Source organism: Phoxinus phoxinus (genome assembly GCF_949152265.1).
Source record: "Phoxinus phoxinus genome assembly, chromosome: 22".
Taxonomy (NCBI): domain Eukaryota; kingdom Metazoa; phylum Chordata; class Actinopteri; order Cypriniformes; family Leuciscidae; genus Phoxinus; species Phoxinus phoxinus.
Window position 1 is genome coordinate 16,563,593 of NC_136897.1, and position 13,887 is coordinate 16,577,479.

The 13,887-nt window shown below is 39.6% G+C and overlaps 1 protein-coding gene across 1 annotated transcript in view; it reads right to left on the reverse strand.

Annotated features, from left to right (window-relative positions):
• Positions 1–13,887, reverse strand: part of rassf5 (Ras association domain family member 5) — a 40,101-nt gene that overhangs the window by 11,407 nt on the left and 14,807 nt on the right. The window contains exon 2 of the mRNA XM_079596846.1: positions 11,374–11,504. Coding sequence (XP_079452972.1) covers positions 11,374–11,504 — 131 coding nt within the window. The remainder of the gene's footprint in view (positions 1–11,373; positions 11,505–13,887) is intronic.

Consider the following 13,887-nt stretch of genomic DNA (forward strand, 5'->3'; position numbering starts at 1 on the left):
ACGCCCTGCACCTAGCAACACAATACACAAACAATCTACCATAGCAACCCTGCTGGAAACACTAGGTTAGACCAGCATGAACTTTTATGTTTGGCTAGGTTGGTTTACATTTGGTTTGGTGCTGGTCTAGAGCACAAAAAATGGTCTAGAAAGAGGCTGACCAAAAAAATATGTCAGTTTAATAAACCTGGTATAGGGACATCAGCACACCTGCATTCTACACTGTGACCAGCATTCAGAACACAACTAACAATACCGTTCAAAAGTTCGGTTCAAAACAATTAATTAACACTTTTATTATGCAAGGACGCATTAAAATGATCTAAAGTGAAAGCAAATAGATTTATAATGTTTATTATAACAGGGGGGGGGGGGGGGGGGGGAGAGACCCTGTCTACCTGTGGTTCTTGACCTTTGCATATTTGGATTGTTTGCCTGTGTGTTTGATCCTGTGCTTGTAATATGGGTTTATGATTTTGGATTACACTAATAAACGACTGCATTTGGATCCTCAATACGTTTCAGTTACGCAACATCAACTTTGACAATAAATTACAAATGTTTCCTGAGCAGCAAATCATGATTTTTAAAGGATCACGTGACACTGGAGTATTGGCTGCTGAAAATTCAGCTTTGCTGTGACAATAAATTACATAAAAAAAGAAAACGGTTATTTTAATATTACTGTTTTTACTGTACTTTCAAAACATTAAAACATCTTACCAACCCAAAACCTTTAAACAATAGCATTTGCGATATGGCAACAGACTGATAAACACACAAAAACCAAACAATATAAAACAATATAAACTGTGCCTATTGAATGGCCTCAACTGACAGCTCACATTGTGTCCAGACAGAGGAACAGGATGAATAATTCACATCCTGATGAGCTCTTTCCAAACCTGATACTGCAGAAAGTGATGTAAGGCTGGTAAGCTCAGGTATGGGAGTGAAGTTTGAAGTGTTTTAGGCCATGAAATATAATTTCCACTGTGTTGTTCACAATACAATTGCATTTGCTAGCTAAAGCCGCAGTCACACTAGACTTTTGAGCATGCAAAATCTCTTCGGACACTGCAACGGTTGTGATATGACGTCTAGCTTTACAGCATCTTTTTAAAAACATAAATTCAACACACAATAAATAATAAATCCAAAAGGTAAAATCATACAAGCAAATCCACATTCCTGCAACTGCACTTTAATTCAGCTATAACTATAATAGTTTTTATTCAGCTACGAGGTCACGCCGTGACTTATCGATTTTCTATTGGTTACACAGCTTCACGTGATATGAATTCGAAGGTTAGAGTTCTCCAAACTTGAACTTTGGAACGCAGCGAAATGCGTTTCCACATGTGTATGAATGGAACGAAATTAATAGTGTGACTGCCCCTTAACTCACAAGACCCAGTTTACATCCTGATTGACTTTTCAGTCACTAAACAACTGCACTTCAATCTATAAGGAGGTCTAGAGAGTAACAGGAAGTCAGAGTAAAAGCTATGGGGTCTTGTAAAATAACACATTCTCTGATTCAGGGAAGGATAGGCCTTTCTGGCACAATCAGCAGCCATTTCCTTCCCCTCACCGCATTAGAGAGCTCGGAGGGTGTGAGAGTGCACTCTATGTACACTGCCATGCTTAAAAGAGTCTATAATGAAGGTCAAGATATGCAGCTAATGACTTAAAGTAAAGGCAATTTGCATTAATGTTTTCGGTGGATGGAATAATGCAAATACATGAACCTTACAGTAAATTAAACTTAACATAAAGTACATTCAGTTCTTCAGCTCTATTGTGAAATACTTATTAAAGTAGAGTGGAACGGACACTTAAAATGGTTGTACACTTCTTAATCTTCCATAAGAACATATTTAAGCTCTTTTTATCATTGTAAGTTTGAGTAAACTGAACACAACAGTTCAATCTCCACCTACTAACCCCCTTTCGATAGTCACCCTAACAGACGCTTTAATCCAAAGCAATTTACTGTACAGGGCATTCGAGGTATAACATTTGTTTATCCGTCCATGCATTCCCTGGGAATCAAACTCACGGCCTTGATGTTGCTAGTGCAATGCTCTACCAGAAATTGTGGCCTTCATTTTATCTGCTCATTTCAAGATTGGTAAACAGTGTCTAAATTATGACTTTAGTTAGAGTGTCAAAATGGCTGCTATAAATATCATATTAATTGAAAGGAATAGCAATGGATAAGCTTATTTCTCTTAAGAGACTGTTCATTTGAATCAGGAGAGTTTGCAGTCGTTCTAAACAGCGAAGGTTTCTACCGACATTGTTTCCAAAGGAAAATCTTATTCTACAGCCTGTCTTATAACTTTAAGAATCTCAACAGTGCTGAACAAAATGCAAGAAAACCCAAAACAGACAGGATATGTTATCACTCAAAACATATCAGGTCATAAACCTGTTTTTGAAAGCATCCGAAACAACTTCCTTACAATTCAACAGTTCATCAAGTGTGAAACATCAAGAAAAATGCATTCACTTCCGTGTACACGCTTCAAATTTTTTGTATTAGGTTCAAATACGCTCACTCAATCTTCACAATACCATTAGCCTCGTGTTCATACACTACCTTGGCTACTTGCTTTGCCTGTGGCTGCCTGAAGAAGGAGGTCTTGGCGGTGAAGAAGGTGAAGTCATCGCTCTCCTCGTCCTGGCTGCAGTACCCACTGCTCATGCTATTGCTGCCGGTCATTTGCGGGGATGGATCCAGTTTGGGGGACTCCCTACATGGGTCTCCAGGGGGCCGAACGCACCATTCCAGGCTCCAGGGTTGGGAAGGGGAGGATGGGCTGGGAGCGGGGGACCACAGGTTCAGGTGAAGGGCCAGATCTCCACGTGTCACCGGAAACGAGAGCTGAAACTTGCAGGCTGACACTCAGTGAACGTTGCGGCCGGTATCTGTTGTCCAGTTCCTGTTTCCACAGGTTACAAACAGGCAGTTGTACAGAAGTAGCTTCTCCTGCTCTTTTCAGCTGACAGCTTGGTGCTTTAAACCCACGACAAGCGGTTGAGATGAGAAAATTAGCCCACGGTGGAGGAAAGCATGTCACTGCACACAAATTGCTTGTATTGGCATCCACTAACTCACATACAGTCACACAGTCTCGCTGTAAACAGGCTCTTGAGCACTAAAGGTGTAAGAATGTTGCACGGACATTGTGTTGAATATTCCTTCAGCCGGTTGAGGTGGATGCAGAAGTCTCCGGTCCACAGTGAGGCTGCGACAGCTGCTAGAAAGACGGTAGAAAATCAACCTGCCTCACAGTGACTGAGTGAGCTGCGAACTGACGTACTGCACCTCCCTCCCTTCCTCCTTCTCTCACACCAACGCGCACGCTCTCTCGCTCTCTTTCTCACTCGCTCTACCATCTGTGGCTGGAGTCTGTTATCTGCCTACAAGCTTACGCAAACACCCTCCTTTTTTCCCCTCCCTCCACTATCGCTCTTCCTGCATGCAACTGCTCTTTGCTCGGCTCAAGACATTTGCCAATGAAGAGAAAGAGAGAGAAAGAAGGAAAGAAAGAGAAAAATATACCGGAAGAGCGAAAGAAGGAGGGAGAGGAAGAAAGAGATAGCTGCATGTGGTCTTTTAGAGGCTATTTTACATAGTACCTGATATGCAAAATGCTCCTGATGGCAGGCAGCATGAATGCACACTTTTGTAAAATGACATACAGGCAGGACTAAAAATAATCTTTATATTTCCTTCTATTTCGGAAAAAGTAATGAACAACGTATAATGAGCTGGTCATTGGCGCAAAATAAAAATGATTTGGGGGGTTTATTTTGCGATAACTGGTGACTGACTGTATATTAGACTGACTGTATAAGCTCACTTACATGGCTTACACTTACAATTACATGGCTTATTCATCATTTAAATTAATAAATCATGTCCATCTATATACTTATTTGAGTTTAAATGAATTGATAATGTGGGGGTGAGTATGAGTATTAGAAACATGAAACTGGTTGCCAATTAAACAGTCAATTCTACAGTTTAACCCTCATTATAGCAGCATAGCAGCATGACCAATCAGAATCAAGTATTCCAAATAAATAATAAATATTTGGTATTTATGAATAAATACATAAACATTAAATATTGATTTGACTTTTTATATTTGAAAAATATCTAAATGCAGAATCAGAATCAAATCTCTTTATTCCCGAATTTAGCTTCTATCTTTCATTTCTGTACTACTATAGCATATATAAAATTAGCTTTTGTATTATGTAAACTGTTAGTTCTAATGATAAATCACTCGTCATGTTCCTCATTAGACGCTTTGAATAAAAGGGACTTTTACATGAATAAAATGTAAATGTAAGTGTTCCAGAAAGCCTCCAAAAGCTACAGGTAAAATTCAAAGTCCTTAACTGATCATTATTACTGTTGCACACTCTATAAATAATTCATCACATTTTAATGTACCACTGCCTTTCCACTGCATGAACCATCTACCACTAACAGAATTACACTGAGAGAGTAGTGCTTTTTACAGGGAACCTTTAACTATTACCCCGCCAGAGTATTATTTTTGAGTTGCCAGCCAGTGCCAGCCTTTAAAATAAAAATCATATTCACAAATCTTTCATGGCCCTAGAATATTTTATAAAACGTAAACAAAGAAAGAACAGAGCCTCTTCTTTTAAACAAATGTGAATAGATGTTTTCCTAATGGACAGGAAAATAATACAACTAGAATAAATCTAAAGCAAAAAGAATGGACACAAATTAAAGCTGAAACAGCAAACACTGTAGGCTCCAGACCAACAGAGATCCTTAGAAGAGTGTCACAACATTAAATGTACACATGTTCCACTGGAGGTCACAATTACAGCTATCTGATCTCTCCTTGCACCCATCAGGGATTTTGGTCTTAACCTTTGACCCTGACCTTGAGGGCATTAGACAGAAAGTCCAGCTGGAGCACCAGAATATGTTAAATGTGAGTACAAAATAAGAAGGATATGAAATCACTGTCATATACATCAGCTCACCAGCTAGGGATATGTCACAATGGTCAACGAATCAATGCTGGTAAACTAGTGTCACACAACCAACTAGGTTCACTAATTTAATGTACTGTATTTTTTTTTTTGCAGCAACATTCTGCATGGTAAAACTCTCTTGGAAATGTTGGGTCTTTAAATGAATCTCTTTTAAAACATGGCCAACTACATTTATACTTTTTTTGAATGCATCTTATGTAAGAAAGGTGTCTGATCTGAGTCAGGGTGAACCCAAAACCAGACTAATTATACAGGTCTTCCTTAACTGAACAGTTCACTAAAATGTTTGTCATTTGTGTAAATTCAAACTTTTAAGACTCTGTGGAACACAAGAACAGATATTTTGAAAAATGTTTTGATGTTGTTTTGTCCATAAAATTAATGTCAATGCGGTCAAATGCTGTTTGGACCCCAACGCTATTCAAAATATCTTCTCTTGTGTAAGAAATGCATCAAAATATTATGTTTTTATTATGTGACTAAATCCAATGCCATTCCACACAATGTTGCTATGGTAAAACACTGGCAATATGTCAGCATGAAATGAGATCGTTCATCACCTCTTTTTCACTGCTACTTTCCTTAGCTCGGTTTCTCCAGCAGGGAGACGATTCCTCACAAAGGGAGATAAAAGACAAGAAGAAAGTGTTTGCCACTATAAATGAGGGGAGGTTGAAAGCTACTTTGGTTTCCCCTCGTCAGCTTTATTAGATTCTCATTGAACACTACACAGGACCATATTTCTGCCATCTCCTTTCACCGCAGCAGATGCTTCTCATGTCCTGCACTATATATTGAGTCCATATCCATAAACTCATGGACATAAAAACATCATCACATAGCAGCTTATGACAAATTACCTGAAGTGGTGGCCTTGGGTCAAATTATCATAATCAATGAGCTGGATCACAAGGAAAGACAGAGGGGCTGAACACATTCGATATCTAAACCCCCTGGGAAGAAGAAAGGTCCTCTTTTGGCTACTGTCAATACACCCCAATTAATTCTTACTAGGACTCAATCGTTTCTCTCAAAAAAGACTGCAAGGGGGTTTATGCACTTGCACAGAAAAACATAATCAATACTGTGGATGGATGGATGGATGGATGGGGTGTGCAAAATCAAAGTAAAATCACCCAGACTAAAAGTGCCACACTGAAACCATGAGGGGTCCGGAATGGAGCGTGGTAGAGTGGAAATCATCATTTAATCTTGTCAAATACAGGCTCTAAAGTTGTCTTACTGCTGTATGAAGAATCGAGTGAAGAGAGCCATTCAAGTGTGTATAGAGAGCTGGACGCATTGTGGATAATCAATGTGCCTGACAATGATAATGTATCTCAAACAATCCATAACACAGGCATTTTTCTCTACAGGGAAAGCAGAAGTCTTTGTATTCACCCTACATTTTTTGGTCCTAATCTCTCTTTTCTGTAATCGCTCTGGTATTGTGCTGGCGACACATTCTGTGAGGAGTAACTGGAGGCTTGGACAGATCATGACACTGGACTCATCTCTTGTTTCACAGTGGTGTTAAGTGCCGTTAGGACGCTCCATGTGATATGTTTCTGATCCTGCTATAACACCTCTCTCCCTCCCTCTCGTACTTAGTTAAATAATGGAGATGATGGTCTCTGATTTCCAAACTTGGTGATGAGCAAACTGTAGTGGAGAAACAGCCTTGGATCTGTTTGCAACAATGGTATACTTTTAACCCGTCATCATTCTTTACTGTTTTCAGAACTTAATGAATCTATCGTTTCAGACAAACAGATCTCTGAACATAGAGGCTGACAGGATTGAAGCTGGAGTAACTGCATTGGAGATGAGTAAACGTAGTGGCTATATCTAGCATATCACTTCCTGTGTTTATTATAAACATCACCAATGTGGTAATATCAGGGTTGTGATGTTTAAAAAACAACAACTTTAAGTTTGAAGGTTTATAGGCCCTACAGATAGATAGATACAAGGCCGTAACCATGTCTTGAACATTGGGGGGTGGGTTTATAGATAGATAGATGTGGGCAATTCAAATTAAATTCTCACTCATGAACTGAATGGGTGCCAATAATTCAGTTCTAAAATGTGCCCAACCCTAGTTAAAGGGATAGTTCACGCTACAATTAATGTTGTTAACAAAGAATGTATTATTTAACGCAAATATTGACCTTGGCCATTAGTCTTCTACGCGACATGCGCATTCGTGAGACTATTAGTGCCGCAGTTCACTAATACAATCCATGTACCTTCTTGTCGGAGGTGAATATATCTGTTGTGTTCGTCGAAGTTTTCACGTTCACATCTATCAACTGTCATAAGACCAGGGGCATAGCCATAATTTCAGAAGTGAGGGGGATAGAAAGTGTAATACCAGTTTATTCTGACCTTTTGTAACACCTGAGCTGACTCCCATTCAGCCAACCACCAGAGGGAGCCCTCTCCCGAGTATTGATCATGGACCGTGCGGCCATACGGCATTCGAACAACACCAGGGTGAGTAAATGATGACAAGGGCTGCATCCGAAATCGCATAATTCCCCACTATATAGCAGGCGAAAAACATGACAAAAGAAGTATGTCCGAATTCACAATACTCATAAAAGTGTACCCGGGTGACCTACTTCTTCCGGTCAGATTCTAAAGTGCGCATATGATGGACACTTTACTATCCCATGAGGCCATGGGAGAAAATTTGTGAATGGCGATGACGTGACGCAACTGACGCTGATAGGTTTACATGATAAAGACAACATGGCGGATGTAGTACGTACAGATTCACTCTAAAACACGTCACATTACTGAAGAGAAATCAACCCGAATGCTGTTTCATGTGGACTTCAAACAGCTCATAGGAACAGCCTCTCACTTCCTGTGTTCTTCAGGTTGTCTTATAGTACCACAGAGCCGGAAGACATTATTACATAGATTCTGTTTTTGGAGTCCTTCAGTACAAAAATGCACTGAGAAATCCCACGCAGATCAATGTTTAAATGCGCTTCACTACAGCTCTCTACACAAATTATGAAATCAGCCCACACACATCCCTGAATCTCTGGTATTCAGGAATCAAAATCAAGCTGAAGCTCAGAAAGAGTCAAGTATAACATTCCGTTCATGACATTTAGTTTTTGAGGACACTGGAATCTGCACAAACATGCACATTGCAGCTGTCATGCTAGTTACTCTACAGGAAATACTACGGTGACATGACAGACCAGATAAAAAAATAAAAAAAAAGCTGAAAATGGCACATGCAAATAGATAGACATACTTGATATCCCCAGCTGCTATGGTGGTTTGAGGGGGCCGCGGTGCATGCGACACATAAAGAGTGTGTTTGCTGTGTGTGTCTGTGCATGTGTACACACCCGAGGACAGGAAAAGGAAGTGTATGAGAGATGACAACAGCCTATCTGCACTACTATTCAAGAGTCAAAGCCGATGATACCTCCAGCAGCTGGGGAAACAAGCCATCAGCACACGGTCTACAGCACTCTCACAGCCAATAAATGCCAAGAAAATAAAAAACAGCATCTCTGAACTTGCAAATGTATTCTTGTTTGTGCCTGATGTTGCACAGAGGCTCACCAAATAGAGACCTTAAGGGGCTTTCAGATCAAATCCGCTATATTTTTATGCTAAAACTGAACAAGACCGCAGGATGGAGCACTTAATGTTACTGAGAGGCAGCGAGGCTACAAAAACGGAAAGATATTCCAAGGCTAACTGTGAGTTAGCGCTAATATTTTAAGGCCACAGGGGACATGAGGTCCAGTGCACTGTGCCTGCGCGATAACAGTATGAGGGATATTAGGGTAATGTGCATGAAGAACATTTTGTATTATCATGAAACAAAGAAAATAAGACAGACAGAGACAGAGAAAAACAGTTAAAGGTTTGTGCAATGAGGATAACAGGGGAAGTGTGAAATATGTCAATGTGTGTGTAGAATATTCCAGAGTTTTTTGATTAAGAGTGGAGATGATTCACCCCACTGAATAAATAACATCTCCTCCCATAACTAATACTGTAAGAATCTACAATCAGAGGAAAATTACACTCAAAGATGTGTGTATTTTATATTATAAATGTGTGCAGAACATGGCAATGTAACAACCAAAGTGCTTGCCAAGCCCAAGAGTTTTCTTATCAAATGCCCTTGAGATTCACACATACAGACACACAAACACAGACTCCCTCATATCTCTGCGATTCATCTACATAAGGTCAATGGTCCTCCCCCCGGTCCCCTGGCGCTGGTGTGGCTGTGAAGGAGCCTTGTTCAAATAAATGCTTCTGGCTGTATAATCCCTGAAGTCTGTGAGGGGTGTCTAGCTGCTGTTTTGACTGTAATTAAGTTGTGAGGCTGTTTTTATGGGCTATCTGCATTTCCTGTGCATGTCTAATGCCTGCTGAACGGTACGTCCATCTGGGGTGTTTGAATGGCAGTAAAGACAACTACACAATGGATGCCAGTGTGACAGACATATGGACCAACAAAGGCTTTTATATGTACAAAATAACTTCCTTGTTTAAGCTATGTCTCATGTGTTTTGTTGCAAAAGATACTCATTTATACGTTGTAATGGAGGCTTTTACATGCAAATCACAATACATAAGATCATCCAATCATTCTGCATAATATATCTGCCCCAAGTGGTGAATTATAAAATGTAATGCTATTATAAATGTTTTTTGTGCAGCCTTATCTCTTATTCTATGAAGCTGTGTCAAATCAGTGATACAATCTGTAGTTCATAAGACCGAAGCCCTGCACTGTTTGAGGAGACTAATGTGAAATTAATTTCCGTTGAGAAATAACCATAATGCCCTCTGCTGACAGCTCACCATTCAACAGCTCTCAATCTCTCTGACAGCGCAGGCCAGCTGGGTTTGCTCTTTTCCTGATTTAGAGGAGATAGGAACAGACAGGAGGAGTCTCGTAAACATGATGGATACACTAACATGACAATGAACGGAAAAGCTTTTTTCAGTAATGACTATTCTGACCAAATAAACGCTCTGTGGAGAAATAGGTTTTTGGATTTTGTCTTCAAAATTCAATATGTCTGATTGTGCTCTAGGTCATGCCGTTTCGGTCAGGCTCACCTAGAAACTTGGGCAAAAGTAAGTGTAAGTCCTTGTGTGTGTGTTTCTGAGGACAGTGTGCCCCAGGCAGGCCCCTACTGCTCTTCCTCAGTCCCAACTGTGCTGTCACTTCCTATGTACCTGGGACGAAACTCACTGCCAGTGCAAAACACAGCCAAGCATCAGAGAGGCAGTTAAGCATGTGTTAATGTGTCCCAGCAAAGCGTCCCAGGGAGGATTTCAGATTCAGTTTCCGCTTCATCCCTCGCATCTTGCTGCATAATTTTATGCTCTCTTCCTGAATTTGGAAAGCTCTCTGCATGCTTCACTTACAAAAAGTTTCATCCATCACAAAAGTGCTACAAAAGTATCATCAATATATTACTACCGGTATATTCCGATATATTTTGGAGTCATATACCATACTGAAAATATATATATATGGTATCATCTACTATGGCGCTACCACTTTTTGTGCATGTAGCAAGGTACTACCATATTATTGTTTGAAGAGGCATTGTAAATGTAGCATGGAATATTGTATAATTTTGTACCATGGTATATGTCAAAGTACCATAACTTTACTGTTATATAAGACCATTTCTATGAGAAGTCTGTTTCTGCTACAGTGTAAAAAATAAAGTAAATGTGAGATAAAGTTTAAAATAAGAAATAAAGTCACATTGTAAGATATAAAATTCACAATAATGGGAAACAAAGTCACAATTATGAGATATAAAGTCACATTGTGAAATATGAAGTCGCAATTACAAAAAATAAAGTCACATGAGCTGTAAAGTCATATTGTGAGATATCATGCGTAAGATGTACAAATGCCATAAGTCACATTTGTGAGAAATAAATGAGATATAAAGTCACATTATGAGATAAAAGGTTGCAATTATGAGAAATAAAGTCATTATGAAATATAATGTCAAGTATATAAAATATAAAGCTAAAATAAGTACCGGTATTCAAATACACCTTTGACATTAACAATAAAAGATATTTGGAAGCTGTTAAGTCAATTTTGCTTTTCTAACTATGCGTAATAATATTCTATCCGTGACCCTATTAAAACCAGCCTGTGAACCATTTTTGCTCTATCAAAACAATTACCTTATGGGATGCGCATTCTCTATCTGTTTTTGTCACCTTGTGTTTCTCTATAGTGAGGAGCTCCCTCTTTTAGTGTGCATGAAACAATAATGGCTGAGTGAGGGAACTTACCGTCTCCTGGGGGTCTTTGGCGCTGCGCCTCTGTGAAGTGGGAGAAGACACGTCCTCTGTCCGCTGGTCTAGTTGGTTGCAGTCCAGCTGAACAAGCCCCTGACACTCCAAATGACACGTGTAGCTGCAGTCTGCAGGCCAGAGAGAAACAGGACATCCACAGTCACTAACAGCCATGAAGCACACAGACAAACAGCACAGTTCAGAGAGCTAGTGAGGACTGCCAACACTCTTTCACAGCTCCTTAAAGAGAAAAAGGTTTGAAAAGCCTGGAGGAGGAGTGGGCCTTGTGTTTTATTCACTGTAAATGTCTGTGTCTGCGCTAGAAGTCTTGAGGAAAAACTAGGCTGGAGCTGGTGATGATAAACTGACAATCTGCATGCGTCTCAGAGTTAGGCCTACATACATTACACAAACTAAAGACGGAGGATTTAAACAGCTCTGCAATGACAGGGTCTCTTTTACGTTAGACAGAATGTCTGGTGAATACTATACATAAACATTTATTATGTGGAGGATTTCATTCATGTGATTTATCACAGCTCGGTTAAACAGCACCCTATTCATTCAATCTCAGCTGATTTGATCCCAAGATAGATGTTTATAGAAATCAGAAGACCTTGTGTATTTTTATTCAATGATATCTATAGCTGCTGTAACCTTTATTACAGTGATATCCGTTGTGCTTTTTGCGATAGACGTTGTGTGGCGCCATCTAGTGGATATCTGATATAAAACACTGCACTGTTTGTACAGAATCAAAAATGTTGTAGTGAATCTTTGTCTCTTTACACTATATTATTTATTTTGTAACAAACTAGAATTGACCATAGTTGGGTAAACTTCTATAGTGGTGAATGAGAGACTCCATTAAACATATTTTTGTGTTCCAATTTGCTCAAATAGCTAAAGAAAAACTCCACAATAGTGTTTTCACAACTTTCAAAAGAGGGGAAAAAAATAGAGAGGGTTAATTATTCTCGTATAGATCGTATTTACGAGTTGAACGCCACCACAATGTCGTAAATACCAGTGGGAAGCTCAGGATTTGATTGATAACAGCAGTCAGAAGAACAGAAGAGACGTAATTTTTACCATCAGTCGCACATCCGTTGTATCCTGTTAGAAACACCCTCACAAGACCGTTTCTTGAATTTTGATGCAAACTTGCAAAGGTAGGCCTAATATACATTGAAATATATATTAGTAAAAAACGATGCTGATGACTGTTAAAACGCGCCATCACAGTCTGTAAAAAAGGTCCATTCTGTTTTGTTATCGGTCTTTATGGTAGCCTAAAAGAGAGAAAATGCTCAATCGCTAGATGGCGCCAAAGTGTAACGTCATCAAAGCTTAACGGAGTCCAGAGTAACAAGGTTATTAAAGGGCTGGAAAAGACAGCTGCTGTTTAATTCCTGCCAAGAAACATTTAATTGACACAGAGTTCATTTTTTTCCCCGTCATTTTTTAAATTGCCCATCCAGGGCCCCTTTTCACATATTTGCTTTGGAAAGTAGGCAGCACATCTTAGAAAACACTGGTGCCCTCATCATCCTAAAATCACATTAGCATCATAACAGAGAGAATAAAATGATCTCAGAACAGTGCAGCGAGTAAATTCAGCAGCTAAAAAGCCCTCCGAGCATCTATATTCACTGCTCACAGTCACACAGTAACCAAGGAAACGACACTCTGCGCCACTGGATATTCTTCAGCACAGGCTGAGCATGATTTTACATGACATGGTGTCTTGCAGTGAGGCTGCAGTGCCAACATTTATATTGTATAAATGTTCTAGGGTTTTTGTCTTGTTTTAACTACACAGTCAGGTGATAAGAACGGTGACTGAGGTATCTGTCTCTACACACAAGCAGTATCACGGTGGGAGTGATAGATGTCAACAGCGAATGCTGATTGATTATCATGGGATTGATTATCAGTGCCTAACACATTGCTTCTGTCATTGTGGAAGAGCAGGGAGGTGCGGATCACTGTGAAAGGAGTTTGGGAATGCTAAGAGCCCCTACACAACACTGATAACACACATGGAAAATGGACGTCACTTTTGCAATGGTTTGTCAACGCAATGCTGGCAAAATATAAATCTTCAGGGGAGTGTTGAGCGGGACTATGAGAAAGAGTGTCCAAACCAAACAGAAGGACTGACTCAGGGTCAGGAAATGCATTATGGGAGGAGGTGAGGCTTCCTTCCGATACTGACTATCACCTTCAACCTTAGGCTGATATCAACAGAGCGGTTTAATGCAACACCCTGATAACTTTATGCAGAAAACATGAAAAACCTGACACGTGCAGAGGCAGTCAGGTGATAACAGGACATCCTACAAACGGGTGCCATCTGTCTCTCTCTCTCATATGGCAGAAAATTACTTCAAGAAAGGATGAAAACTATTACAATGTATCTACTGTAGACATCAACAAAAATCAGAAAATGTATTTTAATTAAAATGTTTAATAACTGATTAAAAACTGATTAAAAAATAAAAACTGATT